Raw genomic sequence first — 17,564 nt, forward strand, 5'->3', positions numbered from 1 at the left:
ATATTTAGGAACATAATTTAAAAAAGCCACATGCGGCAACGCACGAAATAGACAAGGGCAAAAGAAGAAGGAAGACAACGATCTGGCTCGCTGATCTCTACTTTCTTGATGCGTTGCTGCAGGCCGCGGGAACTAGTCTCCGCGGCGAGCGGCGATGAGCTCTTTCTTGTCCTCAAGATGCTGCTTGAGAGCATCCACGGATTCCTCCACCAGCCTTTGGCGCTCGACGCGGAGCATGACATTCTCACCCATAAGTTTCTGGACGATGACGCCAGTCCTCTTCAACAAGGCAGTGGTCTCCTCCTGCTGCTCTGCACTTCCGACGATCTTCGCCCTCAGCAGGTCGCATCGGCCCGGAGCTTCTCATTGCCCTCCCTTAGTTGCCGGATGACGCCGGTAGCCTGTTCAAAAGAGGCTTTCATGTCGTCCTGCAACCTCGCCCAGCCGGAGATCTGATCCATCTGGCTATGGACGATTGCATGCATGCGCCTGTAAGAGTCCTCGCCTGCCCGCGAGACATTTTCCCAGGCCGCCGCGGCGCGGGAGGACATCTCTGCTGCTTCCGCGGCGCGGCGGGACATCTCTTCTGCTTCTGCGGCGCGGCCGGACCAGTCTGCTGTATCGACGGTGCGGCGGGACCTCCGTGCTTCTTCGGCGGCGTGGCGGGACCTCTGTGCTGCTACGGCCGCGCGGCGGGACATGTTGGCTGCTTTCGTGGCGAGGCGGGACATCTCTCGTGCTTCCGCTTCCATGCTCGCATCTCCCTGGTGGCAATCTCTCGACCCAGAACTCACACTAGCCATGGCAGATGCAAGGGGACGATGATGAATGACTTGTTTGTTTTTGTGGATGAGGAGTTGAGGAGGAATGTGCAGTCATCTTGGAGTAGTAGTATTTATAACCGAGTACTAATATGCTCCTAAGTGGGAACTATTTAGGTTTTGATCGGTGTGAATAAGTTTGCAATTTCGAATGTGACGGGACGCAGGCTCACAATTTATTGACGGTTCTATAATTTCTAAGTGCGGCACTATCCCGGACGGCGTAACGTGGGCACGCTTTCTCGGCCGCGTATTACGTGGCGTTAGCACCATAGGTTGCACCGCAATAGGCAATGTCAGCACACGTCTTGTTCCAAGAACCGTGCACGCTCGTTATTACCATCACGCACGCTTCTTTTAATTAGAATGTGTGCCCGTCTAGCGCACACACGTTGATCTATCTAACTGTTTCTGTTTGTTGTGGCTAATCGCAAACAGTTCATCCGTGTGAAGTGTATGCGATCAATCGCAGACACTTTGATCTGGCAGAACCGTTTCTGTTCTGTTGCCTAATCGCAAACAGTTAATCCTTCTGAAGCGTATGCCCTCAATTGCACACACCTTTATGTAGCTACCCGTTTCTGCTGTTTCGCCTCATCACAAATAGTTAATCCGAGTGAACTGTATGTCGTATATCGCACACGCCTTCATCTGGCTGCCCGTTTCCGTTCTTCTTCCTCATCACAAACAGTTCATTGAACTGAACCGTATGCCCTGCATCGCACACGCAACCAAATCTGAACCGTGTTTGATGCATCCGTCATCACAAACGTTTTACACCTTTTTGACGGTTTTTTACACCGCCGTTTGCGATTATTGCATCACACACAGTTTCATCGAAGGGTCTCTGATCGTAGTGTCGCGTTAGCAGCATCCTGCAGTCGTGTAAAAATTTCCTATGGTATGGGAAAGATATTAACAAGCAATGTAAATGCTTGGTCAAATGAGAGATTGTGTGTCTCCCAAAAGAGGTTGGTGGCATGGGAGTCTTGGACATAAGACAACAAAACAGGGCGTTCCTAACAAAAAAAGGTATTCAAATTCTTCAATCGTTAGGACAATCCATGGGTAGAACTAATTTGGAAACCTTACTATGATAACCATTTTGTGCCCAAATATAATTCAAATGTTGGGTCCTTCTGTGGAAAGACGGTTGCAGACTCTTTCCTGATTTCAAGAGCATGATCACTCTGGTAAATCATGACAACATTGCCCTACTATAGCATGACAAGTGGTATGACAGATTGCTAGAACTCAAATTCCCATAGCTTCATTCTTTTGTCAAGGATGATGAGATTATTGTTAAAAAAGGCCCATGAAACAACTCAAGAAGACATCCATGACATGTTCCATCTGCTCTTGTCTAGAATGGCAATGGAACAACGTGAGGAGCTTGCACACATTATTTCCAACATGAATCTAAATAATGGTATGGATACTTGGAAATATCATGGCCAAGCTGCTATAAATCACAACAGGAAAGTATATAATGAGCTGATTGGAAATCCAGTAAAGCCACCTGAAACATTTCATTTGATTTGGAAATCTTGTTGTCTTTCTAATTAGAAAATCTTTTTCTGGCTCCTGATACTAGACATAATAAACACAAGGAAGATGCTAATGAGGAAAAACTCTCATTTGGATTAGTACAATTGTGTATTATGTGATGATAATCATACTGAGGACCCTAAGCATACGTTCTTCAGTTGTGACTTTAACCAAAACTTTTGGTTATCCATTGGTATGGAGTGGAATACTGACTATGATGTCATCAATATGTTGATTGATGGGAAAATCATAATGAACCCTATATGTTTCAAAGGAATCTTGATCACTGGATTTGGAGCATATGGAATCGCAGGAATGGGATTACTTTTGAAAACCAGCAGCTATGTATGAACCGTACGTGCTTTCAAGGATATCTTTCAAATTAATGGTCATGGTTAGAGCCAAACCTAGTTTAAAGGATGACATGCAGGAATGGCTTGATACATTGCAAACTCTTTGTAACAGCTTTGTAACACCCCAACCATTGTAAATACTCATTATTAATAGAAAATGAGACATGGTAGGGGCCTTCCCTACTGTATTATGGTCAAAAAAAGGATGGAGCGGTATTAGCAGCATGAGGTCACACAAGTCCAACAAGTGGGAGCGCTTAAGACTTTGGTGATGAATATGGTTTTGTTTTGGTAATGTGTCAAGTGTTTCAGTAAGCACATGAAATTGATGTTCCTTTCTTATGATTTTCTTTCAATGAGCACATGAAATTGATGTTTCTTTCTTATGATTTTCTCCTGCTTACCTTGTCCCCTCGCTTGTAACAAACAATTTGTGTAATTAAATAAAGTCATCATTAGAAGGAAAAAAAAACTAGTGTGATTTCAATTTAACTAGCGGGGTCTCCCGCGCATTTGCGCGGCTAGAGTTAATTTCTATTGCTTGCACTATAATTATATTTTGGTTGATAATTACATATGTTAAAGAAATAGGTAAAAGATTTCTCATCATGCGCCAAGGAAATTTGATTCATTTATTAATTATATTCATTTCAAAAAATCAATTGTTTTATGGTCTATTGGCCATTGGAAAAATTAGATGCCTCGAGATTATTAGGTGTCAATTTTAAATTTTCCGCCCTGTCCCTCTAAAATCATTTAGAGCTTGTTTGATTAAAAGAAATTCCCTAGTGGGTTTTAAGGATATGATTGCTTTTATGGGGTCAAATCACTGCCTCAAATCGGAGGCTCATGAGTTCTATGAACTCCTGTGGAGTGGATGTAGCCCACCTATGAGGTCGAGCGGGCTTTATTGTTTAACTGCGATGGTGGACTTGGCTAAACTCGATGGCAGCTGGCAATGTTAATTCGGCCTACCTATGGTACAGAAAATAATTTCCATGTTTTCAGTTTTTGATAATTTTGTAGATGTTTTGTTTTTGAGTTTTCACTGCTTGTTCTCTCTTAGAACTCAGAAGTGTTGGGTAATTTGCATTATTATTTGCAAGGTGGACTTCACAACTGGATAGCTGATATTTTTTCCATGAAAAATGGTATGTCATGACTTGCTAATATTTGACATCATGAATATAGCTTATAGATAGGTATATTTGATGTACTAATATATGTTTTTTATTTAGTGCAAACATCTTGTAATCGCAACCCAATATTCAACGTTATTGCTTTATTTTGAGGTGAGATCAGCCCGTATGGTGGTTCGGGCTTCTCATGTCCGTGGATAAATCATGCAACTTTTTTTTGCTTTAGATAAGGTGAATCCCTATTTATTTACTATGAAATTATTTTGATCCAAAGTTTGATTTTCTAAAATGGCTCAAGGTGGTTGATATATTTGGTGCTGTTGTATCTAAAAAAATATATAAGTTGTATGGTCCATAGCACAATTTATAGAAGTCTTAGTCGAACAACTATAATTTGAATATCAAAATTATTGATTTGCTCTTGTACAAAATACACCAGAACCAAATGCCAAAGAAAAAATAAATACGTAATAACAATGAGTGAAATGAGTAATCTCAAATATGTGGATAGATTTGGCACAACATCAAGAATAGCACCATGAACGTGTCAAAGCAATTTACTCCAGCCTCTAGGGGCACAATAGTGTACTCCAAAACATAGGACTAATGGCCATGCTCGCTACTGTGACACATGGATGCCGGAGACTGATCAGTTCAACGTTGTGTAGTTTACTTGTTTCATATGCGTACAGATGGTGTAGTCATCCGGCGAATTGGCGCCAGCTGATATTATTACATATGTCTTCTTGGGAAATTGATACACTGAACCAAGCTTTATTTCATATGCGTACATATGTCTTCTTTATATTCGAAGTATAGTAATATACATAAAGGTTTCCTGCAAAATAATATAACGGTAAATATATATATTTAGAATGTACGAAAACTTACAAATGTTATGCACCACCATAGTCTCTTCTAACATATATATAAATAATGGATGCATCTTGACGCTCCAAAAATGTAGAAGACTAAAAGTTACTACGTCTTCTATATGTTAATACGAAAAACAAACCTGAACAATTTCAATTTTGGTGCAGATACTTTCAAAGTAATTCAATTAAGAAAGACCTCAAGCACTTCATACAATGCATAGCCAACTGCAATGTAGAGAATGATGCAGATGTCAAAACCCTATCTTTTTCTAGACCCACCGTTAGTAATCAAGGTGATCTGGATGGGTTCCGTACGAAATTGGATGGATTGAGGAACAAATTATGTAAGTTGTGTTTGTGATTACTTGCCTGTTGAGTTCGGAAATCAGTGGCCTTGGATGAACTCAAACCATATCCAGGATAGCGGAGCACTTAGTTACCAGTCTGCTATAGCAATTAGCCTTAAAGAAACTCTGGAGTGCAGGCTGCAACACACATACACGTAAGTTGAGATTGCAGCAACGAAAAAATTCTAGACAGAGCAAAGAGATGAATCGGAGGAGGATGGAGTGCGTGGTAATCCAGCAGTGATGGAGCTACGGACAAATTGATGGATGGGCCAAGCTAAAGAACACACAAAAAGTATTTAATTCTGAATCAATTCCTTGGTGACTGGCCTTGACCGTAGCTACATATATACAATACAATGAGTAAACCACAAATGCTACTGAATTGGTGATGAGATGAAAAGGTGAAGACCTAGTAAGTGAAAATTTAAGGGAGGAAAAACCGGAACGATTCAAAAAATAGATGGCGTCTGCGAGGTGAATTCAGAGAAGGACCTCGTTTACCTTTTGCCTGGTCTGGAGAAGTGGAGCTAGTGCGGCTGGGTCGCTGCTGCTAGCTGCTAGCTGCATGCAGTGGCACGTCCTAGGTGGGTCGGCCGACTTGTCGTGCTGCTGTCCGGGTGTGGCGGTGGCTGATGTGTGCCGGTGGCCGATGGCGACGGCCGACGGCTGCTGCGTGCGGATCAGCCGTGGAGCGGCAGCTGCTGCTTGTGGTCGCGCTCATGTCCAGCTGTATTTTATACCTTTTTCTCTTCCAGCCTTGGTCCAGGTCAGCCCTCACGTAGCTACAGGGACGACTGGTGCGGGAGAGACAAAGGCGTCCGAGAGAGAAAGAGAGACCATGTCGTGGTGTTTGCCGATAGGAAACCTCCTATTGGGAGGCCGTGAGAAAATTGTAGCTGCCTGATTCCAACAATCGGCTGTAGTTGTCCTAATAGGATAGGACATTGCCTTTTTATTTTTCGAAGGAAAGGATAGGGCGTCTTTGTTTAAAAAAAATACTTTTCCCTGTTTGCCTACGACCTGAATGTGGAAAGGATAGGGCGTCTTGTTTAAAAAAAATTACTTTTCCTTATTTGCTTACGATCTGAACGTACGTGTCATGTCATCTGTACACAGCGAATCAACCTGTGGTTGAGATGGTTTGGTGGACAGTGGTATCCCCAACCCACCAGGGTTCAAATCCTGGTGCTCGCATTATTCCTGGATTTATTTTAGGATTTCCGGCGATGCGCTTTCAGTGAGAGGAGACGTTCCCGTCGACGTCGAGGCGCCTATGATGGCTTCGTAAATCTCAAGATGATATGCCGGCTCAGTCTCTCGGAGGTGCTCATAGGGGTAGGATGTACGTGTGTGCGTTCATAGGGGTGAGTGTATGCGCGTATATATGAGCGCTTGTGTCTGTACTGATACTCAAAAAAAATATGTCATCTGTACACAACTATGTTTGTACGTGACAGGTTCAATTGCTTCTAGATACCAATTTTTGTATGTAACGTTTATATCTTTAATCTCGGCCTTTGGTATATAAAAATTAATGGTCAAGATAATCTAATCTGTGTGGATGAACATAATGGCTTGTTTGCCCATTGTCTTAATTATATAATAGATCTTATCTTTTACTGGTAATTCATGTCCCGTTGTTTTCCCATTGTACTAGTTTTTTTTCTTGGTAATTATCAGATTTAAGATGCCCTTTGGTTTCTTCTATAAAGAAAAGAGTTACGATGTACGTTCATCTACTCGGTTGCGTGAAGAGTCATGTTTGTAGGTCAATAGGAGGAGTTTTGACATAATATTCTTATCATGATTCCAAGTTATTTTTATTCATGAAAGAAAAAAGGAATAATTTTTTGAGTAAACAATTCCATATGTGAAGGAATTTCAAAAAATGTTAATCCTTGACCAATACTAAAAAAATACATGAAAATTATTTGATGAAAAAATGGTACCTTTGTTTTAGAAAATGCATATATTTGTTTAGGGGAAATAACATGCATATATATGACCAATATTTAAAAAAACATTGATTTCATGGCGCGTTTCCAAAGCCCGGCCCAGCTCGCTTAGTTGGGTTTCACCTTAGGCCTGTTGTTTGCGAAAAGAAAAAGCTCGGTCCTCTCCTGTCCTCTTGACGGCCGCAGTTTCTTGATTAAAAAAAAAAGACTGCCGCAATCCCTAGTCCCCCCCCCCCCCCCCCCCCCCCCTTCCTCCTCTCTCGTACCGCACTCTCACGAGCGCCGCCTCCGCCGCCGCGGCATATCCAGCCTCCTGCGCCGACCTCCTAAGTGTCTGGATCCGTCGACCCGAAGCACTTGTAAGCAGTTTAAGACTCGAGCCCTCTACTATTGGTTAACGGGTTGCCAAGTCGATTGGGTTTTTTAAGCCGTGCGTGCTTGCGTTGATTTGCTTTTGCTTGCCTCGATGTAGCTGTCCCGTTGCCGCATCCTGTTTTCAGCTGATTTTTGCGTTTTTCAGTCTTCCTATATCATGATGCTGACTACCTGCTGCCTGCTGAGTCTAAAGCCCTGTGAGCTCCATGGAGGGGAGCTAAACCTAAGCGTTTACAAAGTTTACTAGAAGCAATACAGACCGATCCTGGCCCAGATGGGCTGCGTCCCTGGTGTGGGGGTAGTAATGCTGTATAGATGGGATTGCAGCAGATTCTCTAGTTCAGTTCTGCTTTCTATCTTGCCTATCGGGCTCAAATGATTTGTGTTATTTTTACAAGTCGAAATGTATATAACCAGTTTGTAAGTGATGGGTAGAATAAAATTGCTCCTGAAAAAGGTTAATGATTCCGTGGGTGTCCAGCAATACTGACAACTGAGTGCTATAGTTGGTTTCTGGCTTTGCCTTGCAAGTTTTATGAATAGTTCTTGGTGAATTAAATCTCATGTGCTTGTCTTTTTGTTGTTGTTGTATGTTTTTCTTATTGTCCAGATTCACGTGACGGGTTACAGAATATAAACTAAAAGTGTGTTGCCATGGCTCAGGTGAATATATTATCCTTTTCTTTATTTTGTGTGTTCTGCTTTAAATCAATTTTTTTGACATCAAAGCTAATGTCTAATACCTGGTTGTTATGTTTTAGGAGGCTGTCGCTCTTAATGGACTGAATTACGAGAGTCATATGCAGTTTAGGATGTCCGTCGTACCGATTCTTATATATCGTCGTCAACAGAAAGAGGAACAGGAACATGAAGGGGAAGAGGAACAGGAACATGAAGGGGAAGAGGAACAGGAACAGGAACATGAAGGAGAAGAGGAACAGGAACAGGAACCAGAGCCGGAACCGGAACCGGAACAGGCAAATCCAAATGACCCAATTTCTGTTGTTCCGGGCATAGTCACTGTCGCTGGTGAGACATTTTGCCACATCATAGCAAATAAGAGATTGCTTTTTACCCGTCGTCGAGGCAGGTATAGATTTGAAATTGCTTTCCCCAACATGAACTTAGACCTTGACAACCTCAATGTGGAAAGACATGGCTTGTTGGCTGCTTTCTACTGCCCTGTTCCTGCTGGAACTGTAGATGCCGTGCATTTCAGCAATCAAACTGCACAGAACCAAAAGCTCAAGATGTATGGATACCAGATTAGTGCATCAGGACAAGTACAAAGGGATCTAACTAATGGCTATCTGACGTAAGTTCTTTTTACGATGTTATTGAGTTGCTAATGTTTTTTGCTTTGTTTTTATCCTAATATATGTATGTACATAGTCACATAGGGAACCGTGTGGGGCAAGAATACATCGGACATGATTGTACTCCTTCAAAGTTATCGCTAAGTGGGTCACCCATTTTTAATGAGGAAAGACAGCTCGTTGGTATATCATACGCGGATTTTGGTATAACCAAGGCCTTGAATGTGGAGAATATAGCTTCCATGCTTTCAGAGTTTTATGATGGAATGGAGAACAGGGTATTGTATTTTGTTGTATCAATTTAATGTGATGTTATTATGCTTTCTATGCTTATTTCTTTTATGTTTTGTTTCAGCCTATGTCAGATATCTTACAACGTATCAGAGATGTTGGTGAACATCAATTTGTTCAGCCTGCGGATCATATGACTTGATGGTAGGCATAGCACTCTCATTCCAGTATGCATAATCTCTGCCCATTGACTTATTTTGACATTGTCTGATCATCATCTTGTAGGGCCTTTGTGTGAACTTGTAGGAAGGAAGTTAGAACATTGGTTTTGTTTTCGTTGTTTACTCGGTTTGTTACCTAGCTTTAGCTTCTCCTTGACTGTTCCAAGTAGTCTACATGTGCAAACACTGTATGTGCCATTTGGTTGGTGGTGTTTCCCTGCACGTAACAGAACATTCTGTTCAGTCTGTAACTCTGTGCCTGTTGTGATCCAATCTGACGAAGTAGCTTACATTTGAGATCCAGTCTGATGAGTAGTGTGACAATGCGATGTCTTGTTATTGTGAACTGAGATTATCCAAATCCAATCAAGTTTTGATGTGATCCACAGGGTTTCCTTTTCCTTTTGATTCATTGTTGGTTTTGTGGTGGTTTCTTTTCCTATTTACTTGGATATCTGAATTCTGTGGAGATTGTGTTGGTGCTGCTGCAAGAGGACACTAAGATATAATCTACTGTGCAAGATTTTTATTGTCCTTTTAGACTAGGAAAAACATGATAAATTTTTATCTTTGTGATGGGTACCATATATTATTAAAAAATAAGATCAAAAATAGGCATACACATGGGACACACTTGTCTATATTTAGGTAGGCATGTTGAGCTCACTTGGGAAAAACCATTGCCCAAGTGCTAAACCAGTGCTCTGGGTCGCAATATCTGATATCATCCTCATAGATGCTGAATAAGTGGTGAAAACTGAGATGATGTTATTGCTGAAATGCATGTTACTCCTTATGTTATCAGACCTGAGTACGAAGCAAACGCTAATTTCGATCTTCAGGGGCGGTGCCCCTGGTTCCATTCTCATTGGAAGCAACACTAGTAGGATTAAAGAACTAATCCAAGTGGCATCGAACCTCACACAGGGCACAAGCTATTCGACAGGGTGTCGCATTAAAGGCAAGAGGCACTGATTTTTTGAGTTTGCGCCAAAGTGCTGTGCCTTTGGATGGAGCCTATCTGCATCCATGTTGATAAAAGTAGAATGGAACTACTTTCAGGACAATGCAGGGCCATCTGCAGGCACCATCTTGCCAGGAGCGATATGTCCTAGTCGTTGTGTCAGAATTGTATCGACATTTCTTATGACAAGTGTTAATGAATTTACAGACATAAAACACAGTTTTATCAGCCTGAACCGAACCCATCTCTTAATAGACCTAGTTTGGCCTTAGTACAAGTCCATTACATAAAGAGGCATGCGTACACTAGTATTTCAGGGTTCAAATTAAGTTACAGAACAATTCATACTTGCTACACAGGGCCGGCAGCTTGAGGGCAAGATAGAAAGCATTCATCGAGATACAGTTCATCACATTAGTATTGTTCCCGCTGGTATTTAAGTTCTTCCTCCAGATCTACTTCTTCCTCAAGCTTGTGCCATGTCGGATAGCACCAAAATGGCTTAGGCACGGGCCATCTGTTAAGAGCAACACATGAATAAGCTGCTAAATAATACTCCTTGTTTGGAGTATATATCTAGCAAAAGGTCTTATTGAATGCGTAATAAATAAACAATACCTGTTTGGGCTATGATCATCGTTGACAGCAACAAACCTACAAACAGACCGAAAATAGTTTTAACATACAAGAACATGTTAAATAGCTAAACAAACACACACACACACGAGAGAGAGAGAGAGATCAAAACCATTGCAACATCAGTTTACTGCTACATATGTCTGAACATTAAGAGGCGAAATGGTTCAACCGCAAAAGATTAGACTTAAAAACTGGTACGAGTTCAAAATAAAAAGTAACCTGAAAACAACAACCAAAACTGACCAAGATTTTGCCACTATAATTCCAGGTTAGAGTGATGCTATGAGACATAGGATACAATACTTTCATATATGCTCAACAGTCACGCAATCACAGGATGGTCTTACCGTATGCTATTTATCTTATGCACAAGAGTTCTATTCCAGGTTCTAGTTAATGTGATCAGTTATAGAAGATCAAAATGATAACAGATGTCCTATCGAGGCAAGTAAACTTTCAAGCTTGAATATTATGCACATGAAAGACGTTTGCATACTGTACACAAAATTACATAAATATAGGAAGCGTACCCTTGTGCATCAAAATTCTTCAAGACTTCTACAATTATATTCACTGGTACGTATGGAGTTTCTTCCAAGCCATAGAAGTTCATGCCAATTAAATTTCCATCAAAATCAATAAGAGGCCCTCCAATCCCAGCCTAGCACAAACACATAAGTAACAAAGAGGAAAAGACAGTATTTGTAAGCCATAAAAGATGTGGTGATGGATTTAATTACTCGTTCTGATGCAACTATTTATTTCCGCCATACGAAAAAACACACGTACCTTGGTGATTTTACAAGTGGAGATCTTAAGCTCTTTGCAATCAAGCTTACTTGGTTTGTCGATCACTATCCCACTTGTGGCCATGAATTTACCCGATTTGTAGCCACGCCCTACAGCTACTACCTTCATCTGAGGCTTAATTTGCATCTGATCGTCGATTTGTGCTGTCCGAGAACAGCAGAAACCCATGATGTGGACGACAGCAATGTTATAATGTAAACTGTAATGTTGCAATGTCCCTGTGGTACGTCGATTATCTGGAAGGCACACTACAATCTGCAATAAATGATACGGTGAGACTAAACCAGTGTTATAATGAATAAATAAAAAGGGTAATTAAACAATTATTAGCAGAGTAACAACCTTCAGGTTATCAGCAACAGTGTTTTCATCATCAGAAGTCCTAACCAAACTTGCAGAGGTTAGAACTCTTGTGGTGGACCCATTGCAGTCTATGAATACGCCCGTGCAAGCAAAACACCTTTTTCTTCCTACAAGAGTAATGATTCACATAATTTAGTGATGAAATTGAGAAGAGAATACCGAAAGTAAACGAGCTTATAGTGAATAAAATAAAATTACCAATGAATGAAGCCAATGTGACAACACTTTGAGACATATTTGAATTAACGCTTCTTTCGAGTTCGCTCCAGATATCTTCACTAAATTCCTCTTCAAAATTATTAAGCAACCGCATGCCCGCTGACCACAGCAATAAAGGTTCAGTAGGTGAGGGGTGTTGGAGAGACCAGCCAGATGTCAGATGTTCAACGGAATGAGTAATAAATATCAAAAAGACACAAACGAACTCACTATCGTCCCAAACCGGGAATGGATAACCACTGGACCTCAGCTCTTTTTTTGTAGCCTCAGCTGAATTTTAACATAGTAAAGTGATTGATGACCCCATGTATAATGATGATCAGGAAAACTGAAAGCAATGACTCACCAGAATCAAGATATCTCGGCCACCGAGTACATAAGAACGCCCACTTTGATAATCTATCCACGAGTCCTGGTACCACAGGGGTGAAACAATTAATGACTGTGACCAATGATCAATAATTAACACTGAAAGTGACCCAACCTGGATGACATTCTGGATCACAGAGAGTACATATGGAAGGTTTCTGATCCTTAGTTTTCTCTCCTCCCTTTGAGCTGTCTAAAATGGAGAAGATTAGGGAAAGGAAATAAGCAGAGTTTAGAAAACCGAAAAGTGGTATGAAGGGGAGTATATTCTCATATAGCATGGTAGTGATGAATTGCCTGACGAAGTGATGACTGTGCACAATTTAGCAATCTGAAGGAGTGAAGTTCTTTTCTCACCTTGTGAATCAGACTTGTGAGGTCTGGGAAATTTTCTGATTGTATTTTTACTTGTAGCCCTGCAGCAGAATGTGATAAACTCATCGGTGTAATAGAGAAATCCGCAAAAGTAAAACATGGATGATATGTATGCATGAATCTCAAACAGCTACATACACTTAAATGTCAAAAGGGGGCAAATTAGAGATTGGAGTCAGATTGCACTAAATAACAACACAATGGGGAAAATCCTAAAGCCTAAATATTTCGACGAAAAAACGATAAAATGGAGAAAATATTATACCATACCTACCAGGAACTTTGACTACCTTATCATTTAAACAAGTACAATAACTTTAACATGGACACCAGAGTCCCAATTGAGTACAGGGCAACTGCAAGACATGCTGACAAGACATGTGGTATGGATATGTGTCAAGGTCACACTGCAACTTATCCAGCCACAGATGTCACAAACAACCAATTTGATAGCAAGGGGGATGTTCTCAAATGCCGGTCAGCTACGAGATGCAAGTATACTCTAGAAGCTACAAAAAACATCAAAACAGCTCATGACTGGCACAAGCTAACGCATTTCAAAAATGGTTTGACATTCAACATGATTGATACTCATGTTTCAATTTCAAATATGCTACCACCCAACCTCGGCTACTGATGTAAGGAATTGTTGTTAGGTACTTTTCATTCATTTTGTATCTCTACTGATGATGCGTGGTCAGCTTCCTGGAAATTCCAGATTGAACAATAAATTCACAACAAGCGGAACAGATGGCCTACGGTCATCCAGGAATTGTTTCAGTTAGACTAGTTGTTTGCCGAAGGACAGGCCTGATGCAATAGTGAGTACTCCCCCACTTGTGGCAAGAGGTCCTGGTTCAACACGAACTCTCTACATTGCACTGTGCAGGGGCAAGGCTTGCCTTGTATAATCCTTCCCCAGACCCCACCTGGTGTGGGAGCTTCTAGCACTGTGTCTGTCCTTTGAGACTAGTTGTTTGTTGTTAATCATTATCCAGAATAGAGTGTGCTCAGCGAAGTTTATTGGCAAACCAGGCCAGGCGTTGAGTGTATAGCACTAATTTCTCTTCTAATAGTTCTCATTCGCTCAGTATTACAGTAATTGAGCATTTTAGACTCCTCACTACATACCAATTTATGACCATGCTTTAACTGCTCTTAGCCTTGTACAACACATGTTGTAAATTAAACAATGTGATTTCATAGTCAATGCAAAATGCCTGCACGTTTTTTGAGAATGCAAATAGCCTTAAACAATGCTTTGTCAATAAAAAATTAACAGCTCAACGACGTGAGAGATTTGTATAATGCCTGTTGTTAGCTGCAGTATGACGTAAGCCACTATTGTATTAAGTGCAATCTTGGTTAAGCTTTCCACCATTATTATTTTTCCTAAGCATGTGTAACCCATGTGCACAAAAACTAATAAGATCAAGCAGGAGAGAGTAATCAAGGGTAAAAAAGAGGAAGAGATATATAAGCCAGACAGAGAATCTTTGGCTCATAAGTATGGAGGACATACCACCATGGAATTATTTTGCTGAACTGCGACAGGAGTTCAAGAATTGTATTCCTTGGTAGGAATGGAGTCTCTTTCTCATCATAAAAGTTCATCCCAACGAAATTCCCATTAAAATCAACAAGGGGCCCTCCAACTCCAGTCTATGAAAAGAATAATGTGACACTCAGCCAAGCACAAGAATTTAGGGATGCTGAACAAAGTTTGTATAATTGAAAAACAGGACTGATCTTTTGTGCCCTCAAAAAATTGTTCAAGTGCATATAATGACAAAATTAAACCGCCCATATAATGACACAATTTCATTTATTTATTTCCGCTATGTACAGAAAGTGAGGAATCAACAGTGCACCATAGTAATTTCACATGTGGAGATGGCAAGCTCCTCGCGGTAAGCTCCTCTTGGATTGTCAGTCAACATCCCAGCTGTGGCCATTAATTTTCCTGAGTTGAAGCAACGCCCTACAGCAACTACTTTACTCTGAGACTCAATTTGCCGCTGATGATCTAGACATGCTACTTGAAGAGAATGATAGCGAATGATGTTGATAACAGCGACATTGTGTTTCAAATCATAGAATTGCAACCATCCCGATTCAATTTTGTTATCTGGAAGGCGCACTTCAATCTGAAATGATAAAGCAAGACAACAAGTATACGCCCTGGTTAGCAGAATGGTTACCATGATGTTAAATAAGCAAGCAATAGTGTAAAACAAAAACAAATTGGAGTACCAACCCTCATGTCGTGAAAGATCTTGCTGTTGTCATCAATAGATCTAACCAAACTTAATGAAGTCAGAAAACTTGTAGTTTTTGGAGTGTTCACGGTAATTATGCCGGTGCATGCAAAAAACAGTTTATTATTTCCTGCACAAGATTGTATTTCCAAATTCTCAATCATGAACTACCAACGAAGAGATGTGGATAAAAAGACACAAAGCTAATGTTTGTAATCACCATCATCGAATGAAGCAATCGATACAACAGTGCCTGCTAAGTTCAAGGCGACTTCTTTACTGAGTTCCGTCCACACACCTTGACCAGAATCACTTAAGCTGCCAAATTCCTCTTCAAAAGGATTGTCCGGAAGCGAATTACCTAGTTAGGGAAGCATACAACACAATCTGGATGAAGCTGTATACATCGTACGTGCGGAAGGAGGGATAAATAGCGAGATTGAAACCAGTGGCTCACCTTGGCTACTTGTGGAAGCTTTTTGTTTTTTAGTCTGGCTTCTGGTGCGAACTCCTTCTCGCTTCATATCTCCAGCCTAGAGCAGAAAGAACAAATTAAGAGAGCATATTTCCTCCATCGTAATTAAGAAAAAAATTACGATCAAAGCAGAGTTTTATTGCATCAAAGCAGTGTTTTGGTTCCAATCATCCAATTCCAACACCGTAATAGAGGAAATAAAAGGTGGAGCGTGGCCGAGCCAAACTTCAGAAAAGTTGTTGGCTCTAGCAAACGTGGATCTAAAATGCGAGAAATTGCGAACGCCATCCGCAACGCAACGCATCGCTCAACCGCGAATTGAGGGGAGGGGAGGGGGTTCAGCTAATCACTGGGTGAAAGAAGCTCGTACCACAAAATCAAATGCCCAGAAACCGCGGCTGGGTTGGGACAGCGGTGAGGAACGGCGATGGTGGCGGTGGCGGTGGCGGCGGCGGCGAAGCGCCTGGGGTGGGGAGTGGAGGCGTCAGACCTAGGGCACGCGGTGGTATCTCAGGAAGGGAGGGGGCTCGGGAAAGGAAAAGGAGGAAAAGAAGGACGGAACGGGACGGTCGGAGACGATGATCACTTTTCTTTTGCCTGAAAAAACGTTCCTCGGACTCTCTCTAAAAAAAAAGTCCTGATAACGCCCACCCGTGTGGCATACTAGACATTCGCCCACATATCGTGTGTGGTGTGAGCATGAGGCAGCCCACACAGACTGTGTGTGGGCGCGGCTACTTCGTGTTGTACGCCCAACAAGTACTACTCATCCTCACCACACGCATGTGGCGCAAAGCAAATATGCCCACACGTCCTGACGCAGATCCGTTAGGTACCCGCAGGATAACGATTTAGTTGCCATCCTGGATGACAGATGTAGTTATCCGAGATGGCAAATGTAGCTGTAAAAGTATGGCAACTCTCTCTGTGTTGGTTAATTATAGTTGCCATGTCTAATTTATGGTAGTTGCTGCGTGTAATATCTCTACTCCTAATGTCTCAGTTGGTAGTCTCCGTTCCAGGTTTATTTTCGTCCCACCTCGCCTGGTTTTTTTGGGTACCTATTTTGGTACCTCCTCCGACCTCACGCTGACCCGCCATTAACCGGAAAAATCACGTACCGAGTCCTCCACCAGCCCCCTCGCTCGAAATAATCTACGACGATTAACCAGCGATAAGAAAAACGACAAAAAATAACCAGAGAAAAAAAACCCGCACAGATCCGCGCCGCCGCCTCTGCTCCCGCCCCCGTCACCTCCTCGGCCTTCCCGCTGCCCCCTCCGCACGACGCCTCACCGGACATCGATCTCGCCCCGCAGGACTCAACTCCGCCGGCCTCGTCATCCTCTCCATCATCACGGTCGTCCACGTCGAAGGCACGGACGTCGGTGGCGGTAAGGCGAGGGCTCGCGGCGAGGGAAGCACCGTGGATCCACTCGATCCCGCGCCTCCGCCGACCGCAGCCTCCTCCATTCAATCCACCCTCCACCATCCAACGCCTCTCTCTCCCTGGCCTCCCGATCCCAGCCGCCAGGAGGCGCCCCACCCCGCGCGACGCTCGATCCGGTGTCGCGCCGATCTGGCGGCGGGTGCAGCGTCTTGCTCCAATGGCGACGACATCCTGCTGATCCAGAGAAAGGAAGAGATAGGGCGTAAGGGAGAGAGGAAAGAGAGGAAGAAAGGAGAAGGAGAAGGGGCACAAGGCGAGCAAGGCGGTGGCGGCTCCGGTGACCGACCGGCGGGTAGGGAGACGAGCTCCTGTTGAGGCGGCGGGGCTCGGTGCGGGCTGGTTCCGCCGGATCGAGCCTTGGCTCTCCCAAGGCGGCGGTTGCGGGCTTGGATCAGGGTGATCCTTCTCCCCCGCCCTCCCCCTCCATGGCCAATGGCACAAGGTGCGGCGACCTCTTC

The 17,564-nt window shown here is 42.6% G+C and overlaps 2 protein-coding genes across 5 annotated transcripts; one reads left to right on the forward strand and one right to left on the reverse strand.

Moving 5' to 3' along the window:
• The first annotated feature begins 7,216 nt into the window (after window positions 1-7,216).
• On the forward strand, window positions 7,217-9,566 carry LOC109777359 (uncharacterized). Of its 3 annotated transcripts, XM_020336002.4 has the most exons (7): window positions 7,283-7,400; window positions 8,027-8,079; window positions 8,178-8,445; window positions 8,545-8,731; window positions 8,809-9,010; window positions 9,088-9,167; window positions 9,249-9,566. In XM_020336002.4, exons 2-6 carry the CDS (start codon window positions 8,071-8,073, stop codon window positions 9,163-9,165), a joined length of 744 nt encoding a protein of 247 aa, XP_020191591.1. In that variant the 5' UTR covers window positions 7,283-7,400; window positions 8,027-8,070; the 3' UTR covers window positions 9,166-9,167; window positions 9,249-9,566. The 3 variants fall into 3 exon arrangements, with proteins under 3 accessions (XP_020191590.1, XP_020191591.1, XP_040259294.1); XM_020336001.4 differs by having other exon boundaries at window positions 7,217-7,400; window positions 8,178-8,731; XM_040403360.2 differs by having other exon boundaries at window positions 7,286-7,400; window positions 8,181-8,731.
• Window positions 9,567-10,368: 802 nt separating this feature from the next.
• On the reverse strand, window positions 10,369-16,280 carry LOC109777360 (uncharacterized). Of its 2 annotated transcripts, none has more exons than XM_020336003.4 (16): window positions 16,027-16,280; window positions 15,639-15,714; window positions 15,402-15,542; window positions 15,181-15,311; window positions 14,795-15,070; window positions 14,446-14,585; window positions 12,906-12,964; window positions 12,664-12,741; window positions 12,526-12,591; window positions 12,390-12,449; window positions 12,159-12,278; window positions 11,940-12,067; window positions 11,577-11,852; window positions 11,318-11,448; window positions 10,767-10,802; window positions 10,369-10,665 (listed from the first exon to the last, which is right to left on the reverse strand). In XM_020336003.4, exons 2-16 carry the CDS (start codon window positions 15,703-15,705, stop codon window positions 10,563-10,565), a joined length of 1,812 nt encoding a protein of 603 aa, XP_020191592.1. In that variant the 5' UTR covers window positions 15,706-15,714; window positions 16,027-16,280; the 3' UTR covers window positions 10,369-10,562. The 2 variants fall into 2 exon arrangements, with proteins under 2 accessions (XP_020191592.1, XP_073366049.1); XM_073509948.1 differs by having other exon boundaries at window positions 15,402-15,568; window positions 16,027-16,218.
• Between the last annotated feature and the right edge of the window lie 1,284 nt (window positions 16,281-17,564).

Source organism: Aegilops tauschii, chromosome 3 (genome assembly GCF_002575655.3).
Source record: "Aegilops tauschii subsp. strangulata cultivar AL8/78 chromosome 3, Aet v6.0, whole genome shotgun sequence".
NCBI classification, from domain to species: Eukaryota; Viridiplantae; Streptophyta; class Magnoliopsida; order Poales; family Poaceae; genus Aegilops; species Aegilops tauschii.

What these genes read in the sequence shown, in the direction of transcription:
- LOC109777359 (XM_020336001.4), top strand. An exon ending in CTAACTAATGGCTATCTGAC is followed by an intron (nt 8,732 to 8,808) that starts GTAAGTTCTTTT and finishes GTATGTACATAG; the next exon opens with TCACATAGGGAACCGTGTGG. An exon ending in ATGATGGAATGGAGAACAGG is followed by an intron (nt 9,011 to 9,087) that starts GTATTGTATTTT and finishes GTTTTGTTTCAG; the next exon opens with CCTATGTCAGATATCTTACA.
- LOC109777360 (XM_020336003.4), bottom strand. Translation starts at nt 15,705, where the DNA reads ATGAAGCGAGAAGGAGTTCGCACCAGAAGCCAGACTAAAAAACAAAAA. An exon ending in GATTGCTTCATTCGATGATG is followed by an intron (nt 15,312 to 15,401) that starts GTGATTACAAAC and finishes AATCTTGTGCAG; the next exon opens with GAAATAATAAACTGTTTTTT. An exon ending in AGCAAAATAATTCCATGGTG is followed by an intron (nt 12,965 to 14,445) that starts GTATGTCCTCCA and finishes ATTCTGCTGCAG; the next exon opens with GGCTACAAGTAAAAATACAA.